The sequence below is a fragment of the Microcebus murinus genome, chromosome 8 (assembly GCF_040939455.1).
Source record: "Microcebus murinus isolate Inina chromosome 8, M.murinus_Inina_mat1.0, whole genome shotgun sequence".
Lineage (NCBI taxonomy): Eukaryota > Metazoa > Chordata > Mammalia > Primates > Cheirogaleidae > Microcebus > Microcebus murinus.
The window spans coordinates 76,115,285-76,141,825 of record NC_134111.1 but is presented as its reverse complement, the minus strand read 5'-3'; the positions used below and the strand labels follow the sequence as shown (position 1 = coordinate 76,141,825).

Genomic DNA, 26,541 nt, shown 5'->3' with positions numbered 1-26,541 from the left:
TGGGCAAAATATCAAAAAATATATATATCTGTCTAAAGGTATCAGAAAGCTACAAGGAAGTGAAAAATTATAAACCCAAGATACAGAAAAAGGAAACAGAGAGAGATGAGACCTTCATATACATCCATTTTTGTACTCATGACTTCTATCATTCCTGACAGAGGTAACAGATGAAACAATGAGAATCTGATGATTGTTTCTGACAGTTAACCACGCTGAAAAGGGACAAAAACTAGAATTCAGAATGCAAAAACAATAGTCTCTAAGGCTTTTTTTTGAGATCTCAAAAGGTAACACTCAGAAGAAAGACAGTATTATCCTAGGCCTAAAATTATCTCTACAACTTTTCAAAAACAATGCCCAACACTTAAGTCAAAAATAACTACTCACATGAGAAGGCAGCATAAGCCTGAAACTCAAAAGAAACAATATAAAAAAAGAAATAGGCCGGGCGCGGTGGCTCACGCCTGTAATCCTAGCTCTCTGGGAGGCCGAGGCAGGCGGATTGCTCGAGGTCAGGAGTTCGAAACCAGCCTGAGCAAGAGCGAGACCCCGTCTCTACCATAAATAAAAAGAAATTAATTGGCCAACTAATATATATATAGAAAAAATTAGCCGGATATGGTGGCGCATGCCTGTAGTCCCAGCTACTCGGGAGGCTGAGGCAGCAGGATTGCTTGAGCCCAGGAGTTTGAGGTTGCTGTGAGCTAGGCTGACGCAACGGCACTCACTCTAGCCTGGGCAACAAAGCCAGACTCTGTCTCAAAAAAAAGAAAAAAGAAATAGACCCACAAGTTAAGCAAAAGCAAAAGCCAGGCACAAAACAATAGAAAGTAAGTGATTAATTCCATTCATATGAAGTTTAAGATTAGGCAAAATTAATCCACGGTATTAGATGTCAGGATAATTGTTACCTTTGGAAAGTAGCAAGGAGTAGCAATTAGGAAAGGACATAGAATGGACTCTGGTTACCAATAATACCCCATTTCTTGACCTGAGTGATGATAACTCAGTGTATTCATTTTATGATAATTTATTGAGCTATATACTTGTGATCTGATCACTTCATGTATATTATACATTAATAAAAAATAGTACCATACCAAGGTTTAGGCACTAGCAGCAGTTTGCCCTGGATGCAGGAAATAAATGGGTATGCTGTCTATAGTTAATTTTAAGACAATAATAAACTGATGAAAGGTCAGTCAGCACCAGTAATTAAAAATATTCCTTTTTGAAAACAATCTTTTATTGATTTAAGTCCTAAAACAATTGCTTTCGTTTTTCATTTTTGAAAATACAAGCTTCAAATAAGATTTTTATTACTTAGCTTTTCATAAACATTATATTCTACATGAAAGTGAATTCAGAGACTTCCAGTTATATTATCACCCCTGACAACCATAGACCCAGTTACACAAATACATTTTGAGAGTAAATTTGTAACAGTTTGGAATCACTTGAGTTTATTTCAGGCACAGTTCATATTTCAAACCCTATGTATTTCTGCTTTTATACACAAGATGTGAAATAACCAATAATAGCTCAATGATTACAAAGGAAAAAAAAATAGAACTTGAGTTACTTGAATTCTATCAATATGTGACAACTTGGAGATATTGTTTTTAAAACGATACAAAGTGTGAATTGTGAGATATGAAATTTTTGCTTGATAATATAAATTTTAGTTCATGAATGAAGTATGTATTTCATAATTATAACCAGAACTAATTTTGCTGTATAGAGGAAAGGGATGTTAAAAAATGATCCATTCCAAGTATCAATATCAAATACACTAGAAAATACCACAATCAAAAACTTTTAAAAAAAATTATTTAAATAAAAAACTCAGAAGACAATGACAAAAAATGTCTTCACAGTGGGAAGCAGAAAGATTTTGTGAATGATAAAGCAGACTAACTTTCCTTAACATATAAATGAATTTTACTGGACACTTTGAGAAGTTATTTGTCCACCATTTAACATCAATATTTATTTGTGCATCTCCCATCAAGTACAGGATCTAAAACAAAAATGACATGAAAGTAACTTTAACTGAATGTCTTCTATGTGTCAACCCCTATCATAGCTGTTTTTATATTAATATGTTAAATTATCTCATTTAAAACCCATAATAGCTACCTACAAAAGGTAAGATGATCCCCATTTGATAGACAAAAATACAACCTTCCAAACTATAATTTTAAAATGATACATAATTTTCTCAAGTTCAAAGAATTATTAGATGACAATGCCAAGATTCAAATCTAAGTCTTTCTGATCGACTCTCAGAACAGGAACCCAGGATATAAAGAAAATTTCAAACATAACCAAAAAGCAAACAAAAAAATGGAGAAATAACATAGCACTGGCGTAAAATAAATATTACGTTATATTCTGCTACAATAAAAAATTTTAAATAAATAAAGGCAAAAAAACAGATACCTCCCTCTAGACTTGGTAGCCACTAGAGTTGTAAGTGGCTATTGAGGACTTGAAAAGTAGATAGTCAGAATTGAGTTATGTTATAAGCAGAAAATACACACCAAATTTTTAAGATTCGGTACTGAAAAAGAACACAAAAGAACTCATCAATAATTTTTTATATTGATTACATGTTGAAATAATATTTTGGCTATACTGGCATATATAAAACATATTATTAAAAATAATTTTACCTGTTTCTTTTCCCCCTTCTCTAATGAAAATTTAAATTATACTAAGAAAATTTAAATTATACATGTAGCTCACATTATATTTCTACTGTATATACATCAATAGTCTATAAGATTTATAAGTGCCAGAACTATATCTATTTTTCCCCTTATACCCAGAACACTAAATACAGTATACAAGCATAGAACATACTTATTAAATGCCTTTATTTATTTAATAAATAAATGAATGAATAAACATGAAAAAACTTAAAAAGAAATTATGGCCAATAAGCATATGAAAAGAGTCATCACCATCAGCCATGAAAAACCACATGCAAATCAAAATCACAATAGGACACTACTTCATACCCACTATTAAGGCTATAACAAAAAAGGCAGTAAGTGTTGGCAAGAATGTGCAGAAAATGAAAACTTCACATACTGCTGATGGGAGTGTAAAGGTACAACCACGCTGGAAAACAGTTTAGCAGTTTCTCAAGAGCTTAAACATTGAGTTATTACATGACCCAGCAATTCCACTACTTATATAAGCAAAAAAAAAATATATGTCCATACAAAAATTTATAAGTGTATGTTCACTGCAGCATTACTCAACACAGCCAAACAGTAAAAAGAACACAAATACCCATCAAACGATGAACTGATAAAATGTAGTATATCCATCCATATAATATTATTTGGCCATAAAAAGGAATGAAGTATTGATATATTCAACAACATGAATGAACTCTGAAAATACAATGCTAAGCTAAAGATGTCAGTCATGAAGGACCACATAGTGTATGATTTCATTTCTAAAAATTATCCAGAAAACAGATTAGTGGTAACCAGGTGATAAAAGTAGGATGAAAGGGGAGTCACTGCTAATAGGTAAAGAGTTTCTTTATGGGGTGATGATTATGTTCTAATATTTACTGCAATGGTAGATTCACAATTCTGTGATGGCACACTTCTATAAATATTCAGTAAAAATCATTGAATGATACACTTTAAATGGATGAATTATATAGTATATGAATTATCTCTCAATAAAGCTTAAATATTAAAAAAATTATGATACAAAGTTAAGCCTGAATTAGTATAAAAAGAAGATATATCTCCAAATGATAAGACAACATAATTAAATTGACTAATATAATTCTACAATTAAATTGATTAGTCAGAGGTTATTTCGTTTCAATAGAGTCCTACAGATAAATAGCAGGGTTATTTTTAAATATTTAGTAAGAAAATATCTTATCTATAATTTAATAAATAAGCCTTACAGCTATGCTTCTGAAATGCTAAAGAGTATAATACAGTGTTGATTATATTACAATTTCAAAAACATCTTTACAGTGGTAAAATGTAATCCATAAAGCAGTAAAACTGCAAAATATAAGAACTTGTTAGTTGTGAAAGACTATGGCTCTAGTCCTGCCTATATTTCTATAAGAACTTTTTTTTTCTTAAGACAGTTTCATTCTGTCACCCAGCTAGAGTACAATGGCGTCATCATAGCACACTGCAACCTCAAACTCCTAGGCTTAAGCAATCCTACTGCCTCAGCCTCCCGAGTAGCTGAGACTACAGGTGTGTACCACTTTGACCCGCTAATTCTTCTATTTTTAGTAGAGACGGGGTCTCATACTCTTGTTCACTCTGGTCTTGAACTGCTGGGCTCAAGTGATCCTCCTGCCTCAGCCTCCCAGAGTGCTAGGATTACAGGTGTGAGCCATCATGCCCAGTCTCTATTCTGAACTTTTTATCTCTCTTTTTCTTTTTATTCAAACCCTTAACTTCAGATTTTCATAAGATAAGTAGAACTTTAAGTTTCCAGTCTAACGTATAAAGAGTTTGGAAGTCATCACTCCCATCCTCACAACAAGAAAAAAGCTGCATCAAGGAGTGAGACTGAAGTTGAAAGAAAAAAAAAAGCTGATCAAACTGAAAAATCAATAACTCTTCTTAGATCCATCAGGGACTACATACAGATGAGAATTTTAAAAAGAATAAACGAACACAGAATGCAATATTTTATTTTTTTATTCTTAATAGATCTAACATAGTAGTTTGTTCAAAATAATAATACCAATCATATATTAGGTGACTCTAGCTTATGGACAAGTGAAATAAATGACAGCAATATTATATTATAAAAGTGACCTTGGGTTTTGCTGATGAGGTTTTAGATACAAAATCAAGTGGCCCGGTGTGGTGGCACGTGCCTGTAGTTCCAGGTACTCAGGAGGCTGAGGCAAGAGGATCACTTGAGCCCAGGAGTTTGAGGCTGCAGTGAGCTATGATCATGCCACTGTACTCCAGCCTAGGAGATGGACCAAGACCCCACCTCTTAAAAAATTAATTAGTTTTAAAAGAAAAGCATAATCCAAGAAAAGAAAAATTTGATTAAGTTGGACTTCATTACAATTAAAAACTGCTCTGGCCAGGCGTTAGGTAGCTCATGCCTATAATCCTTGTACTATGGGAGGCCAAGGCAGGAGGACTGCTTGAGCTCAGGGGTTCCAGACTAGCCTGAGCAAGGTTGAGACCCCATCTCTACTAAAAAATAGACAAAAATTACCGGAGCATCTGGTGTACACCTCTAGGCCCAGCTATTTGGGAGGCTGAGGCAGAATCCAGGAGTTCAAGGTTGCAGTGTGCTATAATGATACTACTCTACCTGGGGCAACAACAGCAACCCTCTGTCTCCAAAATAAAAAGCAAAGAAAACTACTGCCCTGCAAAAGACTGCATTTAAAGAATGAAAGCATAAATCACAGACAATAAAATATTAGCAAAAAGACCTGATAAAGGAATTGTATCTCAAAATATCTAAAGACTTTTTAAAACTTAACAATAAGAAAACAACCCAATTTTAAAAATGTGCAAAAGACCTAAATAGACACTTCAAAGATGATACAGATGGCAAATAGGTACATGAAAAGACACTGAACATCTTACGTCATTAAAGAATTGCAAATTAAAACAATGAGAAACTACATACACATATTTAAATGGCTACAATCTAAAAGAATAATCACCAAGTCACCAAAGCCTGGGAGGATGGGAAGCAATAGAGTTTTCATTCATTGCTTGTGGAAATGCAGTATGATACAGCCACTTTGGAAACCAATTTGGCAGTTTCTGACAAAGCTAAACATAAGCTTACCATAGAATACAGCAATTACACTCCTGGGTATTTACCTAAATGAGGTGAAAACTTACATCCATGCAAAACCTACACACAGATGTTTATAGCCACTTTATATATAACTGCCAAAAACTGGAAGTAACCAAGATATCCTTCAATAGGTGAATGACTAAAAAAAATTATAATACATTCCTAAGTGGAATAGTATTCAGTGATAAAAATAAATGTGCTATCAGGCCACAAAAATACATGGAAGAGCCTTAAAGGTATATTGCTAAGTAAAGGAAGCCAGTCTGAAAAGGCTACACACTATATGATTCCAAATATATGACATTCTGGAAAAGGCAAAACTATAGACACAATTAAAAGATCAGAGGAAGCCAGCCTGAAAAGGCTACATACTGTATGATTCCAAATATATGACATTCTGGAAAGGGCAAAAACCATAGACATAATTAAAAGATCAGTGGTTGCCAGAGGCTGGAGTGGGGAGTGGAGGGAATTAATAGGTGGAGTGCAGAACATTTTTAGGGTGGTGAAACTATTCTGTATGCTACTATAATGGTGGATACATGACAATATGTACTTGTCAAAACTCCACCAAACTATACAATACAAACAGTGAACCCTAATGTAGATTGTGGACTTCAGGTAATAAGGTATCAATATTGGTTCATCAATTGTAATAAATGTACCACACTAAAGCAAGATGTTAATAATAGGGGAAAGTAGGGACTGAGGGAAGGAAGTATGTAGGAATTCTCTGTCCTTCACAATTTTTATGTAAACTTTAAGTGCTCTAAAACAAAGTCTACTAAAATTTTTAAAAGGAGCTTAAAGAAAGTTAAGTGAGCTCTCTGGAAATAGACACAGGTTCTGTGATTAGCAGCTACGGAACATTAAATTTATCATCAGAAACCGTCTCCTAATTAAAAAAAAATTCAAAAACTCAAACAACATGTTGAGCATTCCAATGCTTTCCTCTATTATCAAAATCTAAACATAATGGATGTCTAAATTGTAAGGATGAAAAAGAGCACAAAAACAGAAATATGTCTAAGGCTCTGAGAGAGCTCAAATTAGGGGTGAAATGCTTTTGCAATTATTGCTCAATCAATTCCGTAATTCCTGTAATCAAAGGCAATGAGCAATTAAGTCAATGATGACTAAGAGGTAAATTAAGTCCCTATTCATCTAGTAATTAATGATAAAATATTTATAAAACAAACAGTATATATTATAGGAAGTGGCTTCCACAAAGACAAAAAATTTTAAGAGGTATGTGCTGCCCCTAAACCAATAGTCTTATGTTCTTTTGTGCAGATTAATGTGGAATCTTTGAAAAATCCAGATGTCTGAGTCCTTTTGAATCATAATTTCCATAAGTTCAAGCACTGTATTTTCTACTAAGCTTCCCAGTTGATACTTATGCACACCAAAATGTAAGTACCACAAACCCAATCTATAAAACTAGAAAATACGATAACCCGTAGGATAGTTATACTTTTTGGGTAAAATGATAAAACAAAAGACTTAAATACATTTTCACAAATAATAATGCACAGTACTAAAAATGTATATACATTTACAAGTAAGAACCATGCAGAAAATATTGGTGTAAGAATTTCTTGCTGAAGAAAAACTCCTGTCTTTGACTTTACTCTAAAACAATTTTTTAAAATCTTGCCTGAATGTCTCTGTAACTAGGTATAGTAACTAAAAGACTTTCTGATATATTATACTAACAAACCACAAACCTATTGCGAAAGGTACATTCACTCTTTAAAGGTCCATGTGAACTACAAACATCAGTAATCAATAAGTGATTATTTTAAAACAGATAATTAGTTTTTTTGTTTGTTTGTTTTTGTTTTTTACCAGATACCTGCAAAGAATAATGAAGAACTTGACAAGCAAAATTGACAAGGCTTGTTGTTGTTCTTCTAACCCATCCGCCATTTTTTGAACACACTGTAGCAACTGGATCCTCAGAACCTGCAGAATATTATCAGGAAGCAGAGATATTCCTGGAGGCACATCATCCACCCTACAATATAAGGGGAAGAAAATAAGAAGGATGTTGAAATATAGGAAGAAAATCTCTGGCACTTAAAAGGAACTGCATTTTCAGCCCAAATTCTAAAGAAGCTCTTTTATTCTTTACAGATAATCTGTGCCTTCTTGCCTGTAAGGCACCACCAGATAATTATTAACTAGAAGACTATTAGAGCAGTTTGGTCAGTCTTATTTCACAAGAGAATTACTGAAGAGAGAGAGAGAATATGAATGACTAATATCTTCAATTGTACTTTTTTTTTTTTTTTTGAGACAGAGTCTCACTCTGTTGCCCAGGCTAGAGTGCTGTGGTGTAAGCCTAGCTTAGAGCAACCTCAAACTCCTGGGTTCAAGCAATCCTACTTCCTCAGCTTCCCAAGTAGCTGATACTACAGGCGTGCATCACCACGCCCAGCTAATTTTTTCTGTTTTTAGTAGAGACGGGGTCTTGCTCTTGCTTAGGCTGGTCTCAAACACCTGACCTCAAGCAATCCTCCCGCCAAGGCATCCCAGAGTGCTAGGATTACAGGTGTGAGCCACCAGTCTGGCCAACTATACTATATTTAATGAAAATATTCAGAATATGAATTAATTTACTTTCCACTTAGAAATATTATTAATATGTATATCAAATATTATGTATACTAGAATGCATGTCATTTCTAAAAGAAGCAATAACTACCAAATAAAAATGAAGCACCTATAACAAGTTTAATATTTGTCAACTGCTTTACTAAACATCATTGACCTACCTATATATAGACTCTAGAAGCCATGTGATCAGAAGATAACCAGCAAAAGGAAAGGAGAAACATATGAAGGTGGGGGGGGGAAAGGGTAAATGAAGAACCCTTAGCTTGAACACCAACAGATTTTTTAAAACTTTTCAATCAACGTTTTGTGACAAGTGGTTTCGGTATAAGAAGACTGTATGGTTCCTTAAGGGCAAATGCCAACATCAGATGTGAGCAGCTCCTCTGGTGGGTCTCTCATAATAAAAACCCACACCTAAGGCCGGGCGCTGTGGCTCACGCCTGTAATCCTAGCTCTTGGGAGGCCGAGGCGGGCGGATTGCTCAAGGTCAGGAGTTCAAAACCAGCCTGAGCAAGAGCGAGACCCCGTCTCTACTATAAATAGAAAGAAATTAATTGGCCAACTGATATATATATATATAAAAAAATTAGCCGGGCATGGTGGCGCATGCCTGTAGTCCCAGCTACTCGGGAGGCTGAGGCAGAAGGATCACTCAAGCCCAGGAGTTTGAGGTTGCTGTGAGCTAGGCTGACGCCACGGCACTCACTCTAGCCTGGACAACAAAGCGAGACTCTGTCTCAAAAAAAAAAAAAAAAAAAAAAAAAAAAACCCACACCTAGATTCAAAGTCTAAAGACCTAGGTACTAAAGAACTATAAAAATGTACTTTAGGCCAGGCACTGTGGTTCACGCCTGTAATCCTAGCACTCTGGGAGGCCGGGCGGATTGCTCAAGGTCAGGAGTTCGAAACCAGCCTGAGGCAAGAGCAAGACTCATCACTACTATAAATAGAAAGAAATTAATTGGCCAACTAATATATATAGAAAAAATTAGCCGGGCATGGTGGCACGTGCCTGTAGTCCCAGCTACTTGGGAGGCTGAGGCAGTAGGATTGCTTGAGCCCAGGAGTTTGAGGTTGCTGTGAGCTAGGCTGACACCACTGCACTCACTCTAGCCTGGGCAACAAAGTGAGACTCTGTCTCCAAAAAAAAAAAAAAAAAAAAAAATGTAGTTTAAGTATACCATCACGAAAGCCTAAGAATCTTTTCATGAGCCACTGTATACCAATTTCCCCTACTGCTATTAAGAAAAATGTCCAAATGTGAAGGGAGCTTCCTAAAGATCACCTATGATTAAATGACAATTATACTTTTGTAGTCTATTCTTCAGATCATGCTTAATCTAAAGCATTACTAGTATTTTTACACTTGAGTAAAAGGCTGATTAACTGCAGACAGAAAAATTTGAAGCACATTACCAGCAGTCACAAAAATACATAGAATAAATTTAGTCTTTTTCTGAACTATCCTACAACATAAATTAAGGAAGTTTTTTTTGTTTGTCTGTGTGAGACAGGGTATCACCCAGGCTGGAGTACAGTGGCATGATCACAGCTCACTGCAGCCTTGAACTCCTGGGTTTAAGCAATCCTCCTGCCTTGGCCTCCCAAGTAGCTGGGACTACAGGTGTGTGCCACCATGCACAGCTAATTTTTCTAATTTTTTGTAGAGATGGAGTTTCACTATGTTGTGCAAGCTGGTCTTGACCTCCTGGGCTCAAGCAATCCTACCACCTTAGCCTCCCAAAGTCCTTGGATTACAGGTATGAGCCACAATACCCAGCCAGAAAGTGTCTTAAAAAATTAACACTTGATTTTAATTAAATTACACAAAAAATAAACCACAAAGCACATTAAAAATAATGTCAAATTCTACAACCAAGTAACAAATGTTTTATTTTAGTCTGGGTATCACTTCACTTGTAGCTTTGGATTCTTTCATTCTCTTATGTATAGGTAGTACCAGAAAAATCTCTCATTTTTACATATACTTTTTTTCCTGCTAAAGAGCTAAAGAGAGGTGATCAAACAAACCAGAGTACTCTCAAAATAATAAAGATTTAAATGTACTAATTTTCAAGACTAGCCTAAACTATTCCTCCCCACTTTTCCAAAAACATGTCAACAAGAAAGAAAACATTAGATTTTCTAATATTTTATCCTTCCTATTTAAAAAAAGATTTTCCTTTGTCCTGGGGCATTTTGTTCTCTATTTGCACATTTTTAAATAAGTAACTAGATAGTGTAAAAAAAAAAATACCTTCTAAAAGAGAAATTTTTTTAAAACTAACTCTCAATAAAATTGGGGCCCAGTTAGAACATGCCTTACATAATTCCATAAATCCTAACTCCATAAAGTTGAAATTTTGCCCATGTTCCTAATGTGATGAGCATTTAAAAAATTGGAAGATATTCCTACCTTTAGCACTTTACTATCCAAAATTCTATGCTCCTTTTGTTGTAATTTCCCAAATTCTAGAAATCTGTTCCACTCTTCTGTCTGGCTATTGAATATCTATTATAAACAGCTGCCAATGCTTGGCTGTGTCTAAAGCAGGAAGAAGCCTAACTTAAGGTTCAAGGCTTTCAAGTGTGGTAAAAGCCGTCTCTACCTTGCATTTTGAATTCTCTAACTTGGAAATTCTATAAAGTCAGTTTACTTTAAATGAGGACTATCCTTGTGTTCCTTACCTTTAAGGTGACTTGACTAATTTTATTCAATGCTCTGCATATAGCATGTACTTGAAAATCTGAAGGTTTTCTACTAGTAAAATTAAATTCATGGTTCAATTTTTTCAGTTTTGATATGAAACATAATTTTAAATATACCAACTACATTGCAAATAAAGCAGTGTTCTTGGTACTCTTCATCTTACTTGAAACATTATATGGTATATATAATATTTTTGGAAAAGAGCTCCCAAGAAAGGAGACATTTTCAATGATGTGTAGATGATAACAACTGCAGCTTAGAAACTTTAGAAGCCTTTGCTCTAATATTCTAAATATCCAAAGGCCCAAATCCTAACGCCATAAATCCTTAGGCCCATGATTTAAAATAAACTGTATACTGGGTGCAATGGCTCACACCTGTAATCCCAGCACTTTGGGAGGCCAAGGAGGGATGATCACTTGAGACTAGGAGTTTGAGACCAGCCTGGACAACATAGTAAAAATTTCCACTAAAAATTTTTAAAAATTAGCCAGGAGTGGTGGCATGCACCTGTTATCCCAGCTACTCAGGAGGCTGAGATGGATCACTTGATCCCAAGAGTTGGAAGTTGCAATGAGCAAGGATCATGCCCCTGCACTCTAACTTAGACAAGAGACATCCTGTCTCTAAATAAATAAATTAAGAGCTGTAAATTATTCAAATAAAAGTATTTCTAAGCACAAATTATAAGAATATTCTGGCTGGGCATGGTGGCTCATGCCTGTAATCCCAGCACTTTGGGAGGCCAAGACACAAGGATCACTGAGGCCAGGAATTCAACACTGGCCTGGGTAATACTGTGAGACCCCCATCTCTAAAAAAAACTTAAGAACTAGCTGTGCATTGGAGTATGCCCTACAGTCCTTGTCATTCAGGAGTGTAAGGCAGGAGGAGAGCTTGAGGCCAGGAGTTTGAGGCCGCAGTGAGCTATGATTGTTCCACTGCATTCCAGCCAGGGAAACAGACCAAAGCTGTGTCTCTAAAAATATAAATAAACAAATAAAATATTTTTTATTAGTAGAAATCAATAATACACAATCTTATTTTGAGGAAAGTTTAAGATTTAATAATTTTAACCTTTATAAACCTATCACAAGTAATATTCTAATGAGGAAGAAATCTGAAACTGTGAATTTATACATAATGAAATACTACTCCTTTCTTAGCACAACCACATCCTTTCTTGTACTCAACATATTAGTCCAAAGCACTAGTGACTTCTCTGGAATATCATAATTACATCTTAACTGGGCTTCTTGTCTTCAGTTTCAACCCTCTCCAATCCAACCTCTAAAATGCCACCGAAATAAACTTTTGAAAAACAAACTTGATCATGAAATTCTACACAGAAAAATTTTCAGTAGCACTCTTATCTTCCATAATAAAATAAATCAAAATCCATTAGCATTGCATGCATAGCACTTAATGATCTGGCCTCTATTTGATTCTCGAGACTCCACTCTCCTGTACCTACCCTCTAAATGCCTATCTCCATTCCCAAACAGCAAATACTTTCCTCTTTGCAGATTTTTAGTTCTCTACTCTTTCTCATCATCAATTACTATCCATTCCTCCTTTCCCCCCTCAAAATATAACTGGAGGTCCTTTTGTAGCAAAATGTCTCTCCCCATTTCTCCTGCTTTTTACCCTACCTAACGTCTCTTAACTGACAACTACTAGGTCTTTAAGATAGCTTAAAATATAGAAAAAAACTTTATCTGGGAAGTGAGCCTGGGAAATGGTGTGAACGTATGGAAATGGTGGTGGGTACAGGAATGGAAGAAAAGATTTGTATTTTTTCATTAATTTTTTTCTCACATTATAGGGGAAAAAATGCTAGTTTTTAAAAAACTAAATACTTCACGTCCTCCTCTAAGATGTTTTCTAAGGTCCTACTCTAAGATCAGGAATGGAAAAAAGTTTCAACCCACATGGCTATGATATAATAAAGAATATATATCTGGTCTTTGTCCTAGTTTCCTGGCACAGAACTTCAAAAACTCTTGGAATTTTCTGAGTGACAGGAGTGTCTTTTGTTATTCATTACAAGCTCCTTTGGACTATATCTGAGTCAGTGCAAATAAAGTGACTCATGGTGGGCCCTTCAATGGAGTGAATGATCACATCAGAAAGACCAAATACTAATTAGAGGGTTAGAACTTTTAACCTCACCCCCACCCCATCCTCCTGGGAAGGGAGACGGGCTGCAGAATGTGCTCCACAACGTTATCAATAATGTAATAAGACCCCAATGTAACTCTGGACACTCAAAGCTTGAAGAGCTTCCTGATTAGTAAACATACTGATGTTCAGGAAGGGCAATGTGCCCTGACTTGATGGGGATGGGGCATGGAGGTTCTGCATCCAGGACCCTTCCAGACCTTGTCCTATGTGTATCCTTTATAATAATGGAGTAATCATAAGTGTGTGTTTTCGTTGAGTTCCTAGAGTCAGTACACGAAGTTACTGGACCTGACTGGGGATGTGGAGGGAGTGAGAACCCTGAATTCATCGCCAGTTGGTCAAAAGTGTAGGTGGCCCTCAAGACTACTGGCTAATATTTGAAGTGAGGGCAATCTTGTGGAGGACTCTGCTTTTAACTTGTAGGATCTGGCGCTAACACTGGGTAGTGTCAAAATGTGAACTGCAGGACATGCAGTAGGTAGTCTATTGCTAAAGCAGAAAAGAAGCTTCTAGAGGCCAGATCTAGTATCACCAACAAAGACTGCTGTGATCAATTCTTGATGTCTGCCATGAGAACAGGTTATGCAGGACTATCAAGAGTGTAGCATAACTGCCATCCTTGATAATAAGTCATCAATAAAATCTTTGTGCCAAAAATGAACAAACTCATCCAAGGTTAAGAAATTAGTGTTTCTACATACCTTGTAGGCAGCTTTTCAAAGTCAACATCTAAGAATTGTTCATAGCTAGAAACAAAATTGTCCAACCATAGCTTCAGGTAATCTGGATCTTTCTGAAAGAAGAAAACCATTACAATATTCAACATATCTATTGGGAAAAAAATGTTTTCACATCTATTAAGCAGATATTTAAAGAAACAATAATATAAAATCTCTAGGTGATATTCAGGAATACATATGTGTTGCTTTAAAATATGTATCAAGTATCGTGAGCCCTCAAATGGCTTTCCATGTCACTCACACAGCTAAAGTCTTAACAATGTCCTATGAGGTTCTAAACTATCTGCCCTCTCATATCACCACGACCTTATCCACTGTTAGTCTGCACTACAACAGCCTCCTGGCTGGTCCTGAGACATGGCAGACATGCTCCCACACTAAGGTCTTTGTACTGGCTGTTTTCTGTTGACTTGAATCAAGAATATAAAGATCTTCCACAAATCAATAACAAAAGAACAGGCCGGGCGCAGTGGCTTACGCCTGTAATCCTAGCACTCTGGGAGGCCGAGACGGGCGGATTGCTCAAGGTCAGGAGTTCAAAACCAGCCTGAGCGAGACCCCGTCTCTACTATAAAAATAGAAAGAAATTAATTGGCCAACTAATATATATAATATAAAAAAAAAAAAAAAAATCAGCCAGGCATGGTGGCTCGTGCCTGTAGTCCCAGCTACTCGGGAGGCTGAGGCAGGAGGATCGCTTGAGCCCAGGAGTTTGAGGTTGCTGTGAGCTAGGCTGACGCCACGGCACTCACTCTAGCCTAGGCAAGAAAGCGAGACTCTGTCTCAAAAAAAAAAAAAAAAAAAAAAAAAAAAAAACCAAATGGGATACCATCATATACCCACTAGAACGGTTAAAGTAAAAAGACTGACCATATCAAATGTTAGTGAAGATGTGGAGTAACTGTAACTCTAATACATTACTGGTGGGAGTACAAAATGGTATCACTGGCCAGTCAGAGTGGCTCAACGCTCATAATCCTAGCACTTTGGGAGGATAAGGAAGGAGGACTGCTTGAGGCCAGGAGTTCAAGACCAGCATGGGTGACATAGCAAGACCTTATCTCTACAAAATATTTAAAAATTAGCTGGGTGTGGTGGTGCATGCCTGTTGTCCTAGCTAGTTGGGAGGCTGGGGCAAAGCAATCACTTGAACCCAGGAATTCAAGGTTACAGTAGATAGCTATTGATCATACCACCGTACTCCAGCCTGGGCAAAAGAATGAGATCCTGTGTCAAAAAAAAAAAATGTGCATGTATGTGTGTGTGTGTGTGTGTGTGTTGCATCTTGATGCTCAATTTCTTTCCTTTGCCTCCTCAATACTTTTTTTTTTTTTTTTAAGATAGAGTCTTACTCTGTTGCCCTGGTTGGAGTGCCATGGCATCAGCCTAGCTCACAGCAACCTCAAACTCCCAGGCTCAAGCGATCCTTCTACATCAGCCTCCCAAGTAGCTGGGACTACAGGCATGCGCCACCATGCCCAGCTAATTTTTTCTATTTTTGGTAGAGACAGGGTCTTGGTCTTGCTCAGGCTCCTCTTGAAATCCTAAGCTCAAACAATCCACCCACTTCGGTCTCCCAGAATGCTAGGATTATAGGCGTGAGACACTGCGCCTGGCCCTCAACACTTCTTTATGCCAGTCAAATTTCAACATGTGATTTAGGAGTCTCAGTTACGTAATCATTAATACCATTCCTTAAACACTGCTCTCGGATAATGGGAATTCAAAGAACTTATTTGCCTAAAATAAAACCATTACACTACAAATCAAAATCTAAAAGAATGTTCCCTGAATATGCAGGGACTATGACCTTTTGTGTATTTGTTCCTTCTATTAATATACTGTTCCAAAATCAGCTTATAAACTACCACTATCTACTCCATCACTGAGAAATTAGAAGAAGGAAATACTTTAGCAAAAGAGCTAACTTGTGTGAGAAAGTTTCTCAAGAGTTTCACTACTTGCTTTTTACATTTCCAACCAGGATTTCATTCATTTATTAATTCATCGATTTATCCATTCAGGATAGAACTCCAGAAATACCAGTAGCTAGAGTTTTCCTTATCATTGTTCTCTCTAATACAGCAGATTATCTCTTGGTAAAAGATACAAAACAGAATTAATTAAAGAATTAATGCATTTCTCTTCATATTTTATTTAGGAACTCTGGTAGTATCTGGTCAGGCTACCAAGTATTTGGCAAGCACAGAGTTCTAAAAAATTGAGCAACAATAAGGAAAACAATTATACTTAAATTTGGAAATGTTTCATTTACTAAGAAGTAAAACAATTTTTTTGAGCATCTGCCATGTATTAGGTAGTAGAGCAGGCATTTTTTAAAATACATCATCCCATTTACTCCTTAAAACTATCCACAGAAGGTTTAATTTTATAAGGTTAGAAAAGGAAGTTCTAAAGATACATAATTTGTACAGTCATACAGCTAGTAATTGAGAAATGCAGGGATTAAAATGCAAGGATACATGAATTCAGTGTGCACTCTTTCCACTACATTAAAATGACTTTAACTGTGTGCATGAATAAAACTGAGCTTTTAGTAGGCAAAAAGGAAATGGGGAGTTTAGTCAGGATCAGTAAACTCAAGGCAATAAAGAATTTAACACAAAAAGCAGTCACATTCCCCACAGCCTGACAAAACCCTTAGAAGATCTATACTTCACTGCCAAAGGCAATAAAAAGAAAAATGTCCACACACACAGAAAATAGTATTAATTAACTCTCAAGCTTAATTGCTTTCATGGTTTGGTATACTGAAACACCATCATATGGTCTCTCCATTTGCACAATATTTATCAATTAACACCACACACAAATGCATTAAGTAGTGCAGGAGTGCTGGAGCCAAATTACCTGAACCCTAATCCCTGCCGTCACATTCTTGAACAAGTCAGCCTGTGTCTGCACACCCAATTTCTTCCTCTATAAAAATCAGCATAATGATAGACTCTATCTCACAAGACTGCTGCAAAAATTAAATAACCCAATACATGTCAACGGCTTAGAATGCCTATCACATAGTATGTGATCAATAAATATCAATATTATTTTCATAACCTACTATGTGACAAAATTAGGAAACTCTCAGAAGACAGGATGTTCTATGCTATACATATTTAAATATTTCATAATTTCCCTTACCACCTGATTTTTCATTTTATTCTTTTCCTTTTAAACTGTGCATTTATTGTCTGTGTGACTTTCGGCAGGTTACTTCACCACTCTGAGCTTTTCTTCATTTATAAAATAAACATAATGCTTCCTACCTCATACTGTTGTTTTTTTTTGAGACAGAGTCTCGCTTTGTTGTCCAGGCTAGAGTGAGTGCCGTGGCGTCAGCCTAGCTCACAGCAACCTCAAACTCCTGGGCTCGAGCGATCCTTCTGCCTCAGCCTCCCGAGTAGCTGGGACTACAGGCATGGGCCACCATGCCCGGCTAATTTTTTTATATATATATATCAGTTGGCCAATTAATTTCTTTCTATTTATAGTAGAGACGGGGTATCGCTCTTGCTCAGGCTGGTTTTGAACTCCTGACACTGAGCAATCCGCCCGCCTCGGCCTCCCAGAGAGTTAGGATTACAGGCGTGAGCCACCGCGCCCGGCCCCTACCTCATACTGTTGAGAGCACTAAATGAGATAATGCACACAAGGCACTCAGCAGTGCCTGGCATTTAGCAAACACTCAAAACATGTTGGTTACCAGAATAATTACAGTATAGACTCTGCCATCAAGTTGGTCATAGACCAATATAAGAAAATAAGCAAAATATTTATGAAATCAAGTTTATTGATTCTGCTCTCAATCATCTCATTTGCCATTGTTTAGGATGAATAGTCTTTTGTTTTTGACTGTTACACAGCTCCCTACTGGACTGTAGCTTCAATTTCTCCGATCTATACACAACTAACAGGATTTATTAAATTTAACATATTGACTGCCACACTAGAAAAAAAAATTTTTTCCAGGGCCACAGTGTTTTATTAAAACAAAACGATCCTTTCTAATTTGTTGTTTTTTACTGTTTCTGTGCATGAGTTATATGCAACGCAATCTGCATTTTTAGGGTTAAATTGTCAACATTAATTGTAACAATAAGAACATCAGCAAGATTTTCAAAACCAAGTGCAGGGTTTTGTTTCCAGCTCAAAAACTAGCCTGAGTTAAATACAACTCACAGGCCAGTCAATGTGTTGAATCCAGTCATCTCTGCTCTCCTGCTAAAATACCTTCAATGCCCACCCCACTTACCATTAGCAAAGGATGAAATCTAAACACTTAAATTTAGAGCTGTGTTTTCCAACATGGTGGCCTATAGGCACATGTGATTACAGAAATTTGAATTACATTAAAGCACAGTAGGCTTATATCTTCTCATAACATCTACCCCACCCCCACACCCCCTACCCTGCCTTTGGGGAGGCTTCATAGGATAATGGAATTAAGGCATCCACATAATTTCACTTAGTTCTTAAGGGATACAGTTACAGCTAATAATAAAGGGAATACCTTACTTCCCTCCATGTAATGATATTTGAATTATAGTATTCATTCGAGTTTTTATTAAAGTATAAATTTTTAGATACATATGTATTTTTCAATCATATGTTGGGCAGCTCTAAACTTACATATGAGTTGCACTGTAAAAGTTCATTTAAGTCACTTATATTTATTATATATTTTCTAACACTCTAACAAAAGAAGATAAATTTCCCTCATAGAACCAGGAATCATCATTAGTCTTTCAGGTCAGCCCTCAAGTTTTGCTGATAGAACTTAGCAACTATAAAAAACATTTAGGCTGGGCACGGTGGCTCACACCTATAATCCTAGTACTCTGGGGAGGCCGAGGCAGGAGGATGGCCCGAGGTCAGGAGTTCGAAACCAGCCTGAGCAAGAGACCCTATCTCTACTAAAAATAGAAAGAAATTAATTTTCCATCTAAAATATATATATAGAAAAAATTAGCTGGGCATGGTGGTGCATGCCCGTAGTCCCAGCTACTCAGGAGGTTGAGGCAGAAGGATCACTTCAGTCCAGGACTTTGAGGTTGCTATGAGCTAGGCTGACGCCATGGCACTCTAGCTGGGGAAAGAGAGTAAGACTCTGTCTCCAAAAAACAAAAAAAGCATTTAATAAGTACTTGCCAACCATGTACCAACCAGGAAACATGCTAGATTCTATGGATATGAAGACAAATATAATAGAATTTTTTCCTCAAAGTGCTCATTGTTCAAGAGAAAAGAAAGGCATAAACAAATGCAAAACAACATGAGAAATAACATAGAGAAGTATTTAAATAATACAAAGAAGTGTTATTCATTCTGTCAAGGATGGATGTAACTGAGTAACAGAATCACTCAAAAAAACTTTCACAGAATCATAGATATTCTCAAGAAGGGAAGGAGGAAGATAGGAATTCCAAAGAGAGAAAATACTGAGATACGTTCAAATATGTACCATATTTGTTATTATTCCAGTGTGGAAATGACAGGAAGTAGTGGGAGGGTTATGTAGGATTACAAAATTGGAGAAGCCAACATTTCATAAGCAAGTATACAACTCAATACTGTTCACTTGTATGATAAACAGGTATGATTTGAAAAGTTTTTAAAAATAGGATGTCAGTAGCTTCTCGGCCTTTTGGCTAAGATCAAGTGTAAAAAAAAAAAAAGGATGTCTGTGTTCAGTTAAGTTTCAGAAACACTAATTAAGATAAGTTAAACAAGATTTTTAACAAAAGTTTGCCTTTAAATGAAACGTAACCTGTGAAGGGGATTAAAAAGGGTGGATATAATATGAAATTTCCCAAACATATACATGTAACCACAAACCTTTTCTTCTTGACTCAAGTTCATTAGCCTTATCCAAGAACCAACTTTTTATTTGGTTGATCCTTTCCATTATGTTTATTATTTCATTAATTTCTACTCTTTCCCAAAATATTTTATTAAATAAAATTTCAAACATATATAAAAATAGAGAATGGAGACTTGGCTTCAGCAATTACCAAATCATGACCAATCTTTCTTCATCTATAGCCCCATCCTCAACTGCATTAGTTTGAAGCAACCTAGATATATCATTTCATCTACAAATACTTCACTATATATCCTTAAAAGTATCTTTTTAAAATATGACTGTTTTATCACATCTAAAATAAATTAGCAATTTCTTTTTTTTTGAGACAGAGCCTCACTCTGTTGTTGGGGCTACAGTGCTGTGGCGGCAGCCTAGCTCACAGCAACCTCAAATTCCTAGGCTCAAGCAATCCTTCTGCCTCAGCCTCCCAAGTAGCTGGGACTACAGGCATGCGCCACCATGCCTGGCTAATTTTTTCTACAGGATTTTAGTTGGCCAATTAATTTCTATTTTTTTAGTAGAGATGGGGTCTCGCACTCCTGACTTCAAGCCATCCTCCTGCCTCAGCCTCCCATAGAGCTAGGATTACAGGTGTGAGCCACCACGCCCGGCCTAAATTAGCAATTTCTTAATACCATGTCCAAATTTTCCTGATTCGCTCAGAAATGCCTTTCTTTTTCAACAGTTTGATCAGATCAGGACTCAAATAAAGTCCATATATTGCAATTGGTTGATATACCTTTTAAGTTTTTTTAACCTATAGGTTTCTATTATACCTCCTCCCTGCACCACCCTCTTCCCCCAAATATTTGTTGTAGATGTTAGGTCATTTGTGATGCAGAATTTCTCACATTAGGGATTTTAATGAAGGCATATCCTTGTGTCATTTAACACATTTCTTGGTCCTCTGTATTTCCTATGAACTAGTTAAATCTAGAGGATTAAATTCAGACTACATTTTTTGGCAAAAATTACTACATAGGTGATATGAACTTCAGAAGGTACATAATATCTGGTTCTCTTTTTTTGTGTGTGATGCTAGAAGCTACTGATCATCATTTCCTAGATCCAGTATTTCATTATAAGAAATTTCTGGAAAAATCTTATAACTTTCTTATATCACCATGACTATTAGAAAGATTTGCAGAAAGAAGACTTGTTTACTCTCAATCCCACTTCTAGATTCTCAATTAAAAGTGTATACAGATAGATTGTTTATGCCACTCAAACCAAGATGTTATATAATAGTGATTTATTAAATTTAAATCTATTACTTTATACATGCTAACTTTCTGATATATGTATACTTCTGCAACTGAAAATATAATAAATTTGAGAATTTTCACATAAAAAACTACAATTTCCTTCACTTTTTTGTGGTTTATTTTGTTCTTATGTTCTTAAATGGATGATACATTATTTATCTATTCCTGCGTAACAAATTACCCTAAAATTTAGTAGCTTAAAATAACAAACATTTATTATCTCACTGCTTCAGAGGATCAGGAATTCAAGAGCGGGTGAGGTGGGTGGTTCTGGTTCAGTATTTTTCAGGAACTTGAAATGAATACGTCACCTAAGGCTGTAGTCATATCAAAGCTTGACTGGGCTGGAGGAACCACTCAAAATTCACTCGGGCAGTAGTTGGCAAGAGGCTTCACTACTTCACAAGATGGGCCTCTTCAAAGGGCTACTTATTCACTACAGAACTGCTGGATTTCCCCAATATGAGAACAACAACTGAGGTGGAAAGAACAGTGTCTTTTATAATCAAATGTCAGAAATGACATATTATTACTTTTGCCAAACTCTATTGATCATACAGACCAACCCTGGTACAATGTGGGGACTACACAAGAGTGTGAACACCAGGAGGTGGATCTTGGAATATCTAATTCATTAATTTTTAGCCTTTTTTCATTTCTAACATATGTATTTAAATTTTCCTAGCCAGGTACAGTGGCTCATGCCTGTAATCTCAGCTACTACTTGGGAGGCTGAGGCAGGAGAATCACTTGAGGCCAGGAGTTTGAGACCAGGCTGGGCAACACTATGAAGCCCCCATCTATAAAAAAAACACTTTAAAAAACTAGCTGGGCATGGTGGCATGCACCTGTAAGTCCCAGCTACTTGGAAGGCTGAGGCAGGAAGATCATTTGAGCCCAGGACTTTGAGACTATAGTGAGCTATGATCATGTCACTGCACTCCAGCCTGGGCAACAGAGCAAGACTCTGTCTCTAAAAATAAATAAGTAAATTTATTTATTTTACTAACTAATTCTGCAGCTGCCAAGTTCTAAAATGTACTTTTATCATTCCATTCAACAAAACTCTAATTTTTTTCCCATTTCTACACATTTCAATTTTTTAAAAAACTGCAAGTTATGATTCTAATATACACTCAACATTTTCACACCTTTGAAATTAAAATGCATCTTACAATTGCCCTTAGAGACGTAGCTGACAGATTTGTTACTGCGCATGTGCAAACCTGACAATAGGTGCTCATATTTATGTCCCTTCACTATATCTACATGTATTATGGGTACTACACAAGATGAATTTAACTGCCATTAAAATGCCTTCAAAAAAATTATACTATGATTAGGCAATAAAATGAAATTATAATGTACAGAGAAAGGCATGAAAACAGAGCAGCAGGATATTATTTAACATTAATGAAGCAAATATTCATTACTATAGGAATGATCACAATTTTGTTTTCTTGCAAACAGCAGCTAGTGCTCTATAAACTTGAAAATGAGAGATACTCTCACATAGATGAAACTGAAATACATGCAAAAGGATTATCTATCATATGCCAAGTCATGCAAATGAAGATGAGAAACTGCCAAAACTCTAGGAAAAGATGACAGTAATTTTAGAACAATGAGGACTGGTCAATTCATATATCATGAATTAAAATATTAAGCTACAATTTAAGTGACAGCATTTTTCTAAATGTTACATAAAGTAATGATATATCTTATGACCAAAGTTGTCTCAGAGTCTATGAAATAAGGAATCTGTTCAACTTTTACCTGGTAAGCATATAATCTCTGCCTTCTAATACCAACATATGAAGTCTTTCCAGATCTATTTTTGTTGTCTATTTCTGTTGGTTCTCACTCATTGCACTTTTCCCTGAAATCCCCTAGTGGAGAGGGGAGAGCAAAGTGTGTTTGCTTCTAGTTCATCCTTTGTAGAATTAGAAGGGAAAATCTCATTTCGGTTAGTCAGTTGGCTTTAACTTCTATCTGCCCACAAGAACACAAAAAACAAAAGCTCAAGTTCACTAGGCAAAAGTGGTTTCATCTACCTCTAAGTTTCTGATTTAACTTCATAATGACTTACTATCTTGCCAGCTTTTCAATGTTTTTAAGATGTTTCTTAAATTTTATCTAGAATTTATAGTAATTTTCAGAAGAAGGGTTAATTCCAACAGCCTAGTCTACTTTATTACCAGAAATGATCATCTATACTAAAACCATTTTCCTTTGTACTTTTTGGTAATGCCTTATGCTTGCTTACCTGAAACATCTTCTGTAACTATTAAGCGTGTACACACATTCTTTAAAACCTTCATCAACACTACCTCTTTCACGAAGCTATCTCTAATGACTTTATTCCTCCATCTTGCCTTAATTTTCTTATTATCTGGAAATACAACCCAAGTAGGAAACTGACTCTAGCTGGAAAAGCATGATCTCAGATGAAGTAATGGTCAATTAAATAGAGGAAAGCAAAAATTTTGATGAAAGGAAAACCTGTCACATCCAGGAAAGGTTTGGAAGCCATTTGAACACAAACAAAAGAAGCAATATTCTAATAGAGATCTATTAATAAAAATAGGCTTGGAACACACCAATTCCTACTGAGAAAGAATTTTACTTTATGTATTTCTTAGATTTTATTTATTTTTTAGAGTCAGCATCTCAAATCACTGCCCAGGCTGGACTTGAACTCAGGCTCAAGCAGTCATCCCACTTCAATCTCCTGAGTAACTGCAACTAAAAGCTTAAGCCATCATGCCCAGCTCAGATTTTAAACAACTATCCATTCAGATAACTAATAAAGTTGCAGGCCTGATCAATGTAGTGCAGAAAAATCAGTTAAAATCAGCAGGATTTGAAAAGGCCAACATTGCATTGTTAGGTAAAATATGTCTTGTTACATGAATTTTGTGTTCATATTGGAGTTTCATACCCATGACAGACAGGTAAAGAAATTCCTGGTTCAGATGTTTTGGGGAAGTCTGTTAATTGATCAAAGGTACAACCATGGTGCAGGATATGGATGGTGGGGGAAGTTGTGCATTTGTGGGGACAGGGGGTATGTGGTAATTCTATACTTTCTGCTCAATTTTGCTGTGAATGTAAAATAGCTCTAAAATTTAAAGTTGATTAATTTTTAAAAATTAACCAAATAAAAAATAGAAAATCAAGGGATGAAATGACAGTCAATAACGTGCAAACAGTAGGGACCCAACAAAAACTAGTCAAATTACATTAAAGGTAACTCTTTAGAAAAGAAAAACATTACCACTATATATGTATTAAATGTATTAAGACATATATTAATATAAACATAAATCATTAATATGACATCAACACTTGTTAAACGGAGTTTAAAAGTTTAAGATAACGTTCAATTTTCACGAGAAGTTGAAGTTTTTCAAATTAAATATCTTAATGATTTGTAGTAGTAAATGTAATTAATTTATACAGCCATAAAGTATTTATTTTTATTTTTATTTTATTTTATTATTTTGAGACAGAGTCTCGCTTTGTTGCTCGGGCTAGAGTGAGTGCCAGGGCATCAGCCTAGCTCACAGCAACCTCAAACTCCTGGGCTCAAGCGATCCTTCTGCCTCAGCCTCTCAAGTAGCTAGGACTACAGGCATGCACCACCATACCCGGCTAATTTTTTCTATATATATTAGTTGGCCAATTAATTTCTTTCTATTTGTAGTAGAGACGGGGTCTCGCTCTTGCTCAGGCTGGTTTCAAACTCCTGACCTCAAGCAATCCGCGTGCCTTGGCCTCCCAGTGTGCTAGGATTACTGGGGTGAGCCACTGCGCCTGGCCGCCATAAAGTATTTTAATCACATCCATAAAGTATTTTTAACTAAAAGTCTTTGAATAATGAGATTTTGAGTGAATGACTTTCTACATATTTGTAATTTTTAAATTTTTAAAAATTAATTTATATCTTAAATAATAAAAAAATTAAAGGTCAGCATAAAAGTAAAACATCATTACTACTGTTTCTTAGAATATGAATCTAATTAGAAAAATCTAGTTTTTTTCCCTAAAATGAAATTGATTCAACAGAAAGGTTAAATTTTATATTTTGAACTGATAAAAATCATAACTTAAAATTCATTAAAAAGAAGATCTGAAAAAATATGGCAGCAGCAGCATTTATAGAAAATTGATAATACAAGTTGGTATACAACATTGGGTCCCCTGGGTCTCTCCAAGCTGGCAATATATTTATTTGTTATTTAAAAAATACAACTATATTTTAGGTGGAATTTTTTTTTTTAATACACTGATTTAAGGCTATGTGACTTTTGACCAAAACAGAGATACGGGGCTTCTAAATAAAAGGGATCATCTGAAAGAAAAAGAAGTATAAATTCACCTCTCATATAGCATCACAAATTAAAATAGTACATACCTTTCCCACTATTCAAATGTTTAATGTAAGGAAAAATTGTATACTAGTTAAATGCATCAAACAAAACTACACTTTTTTTTTTTTTTTTTTTTGAGACAGAGTCTCGATTTGTTGCCCAGGCTAGAGTGAGTGCCATGGCGTCAGCCTAGCTCACAGCAACCTCAAACTCCTGGGCTCAAGCGATCCTCCTGCCTCAGCCTCCCAAGTAGCTGGGACTACAGGCACGTGCCACCATGCCTGGCTAATTTTTTCTATATATATATTAGTTGGCCAATTAATTTCTTCCTATTTATAGTAGAGGCGGGGTCTCGCTCTTGCTAAGGCTGGTGTCGAACTCCTGAACTCGAGCAATCCGCCTGCCTCGGCCTCCCAGAGAGCTAGGACTACAGGCGTGAGCCACCCCGCCCTGCCAAAAAACTACACTTTTTTAACAGAGGTAAACAGTTTGTTTTGAAATGCAAGACTGAGATTTGTGTGAAATGTAAAGATTATTTAATGCTTTGGTTCAACCTGAGTATATACCTGTACCAGTCTGAACCTAAGTTGCAAGATATAAATTAAAGGAAAATGTTCATATCCTTTAGCTATAGGTAAGAATACGTTATTTTTCATATTTTAAGACAACAGGGTTTACATAAAATATATTTAAGAGAAGATCTTCCTCTTCCCTTGCCTGAGGAAGTGTCACATTATACGGTGAATTTTTTTTTTTAAATAAAAAATAATGAAGAGATAAGGCAGCAAGTGTTACTAACCCTTGCCTGAAGTCTGACACCTTCAAAGGATTTGATATATGGCTATGGCAGATTGCATGGTCATTCTACATAGTTCCCTGTATCTTAACAGATTTTGAGTGACCAGAAAAAAATTGCCATAAAAAATAA

At 35.9% G+C, this 26,541-nt stretch overlaps 1 protein-coding gene across 5 annotated transcripts in view; it reads right to left on the bottom strand.

Moving 5' to 3' along the window:
• Positions 1-26,541, bottom strand: part of NBEAL1 (neurobeachin like 1) — a 164,228-nt gene that overhangs the window by 125,835 nt on the left and 11,852 nt on the right. For 4 of the 5 annotated variants that reach the window (XM_076005822.1, XM_076005824.1, XM_076005821.1 and 1 more), the window contains exons 2-3: positions 14,056-14,147; positions 7,697-7,858 (exon numbers count right to left, since the gene is read on the bottom strand). In XM_076005822.1, coding sequence (XP_075861937.1) covers positions 7,697-7,858; positions 14,056-14,147 — 254 coding nt within the window. Of the gene's footprint in view, positions 1-2,445; positions 2,567-7,696; positions 7,859-14,055; positions 14,148-26,541 lie in introns of those variants that run through there. The other variant, XM_076005825.1, reaches the window with a different exon arrangement.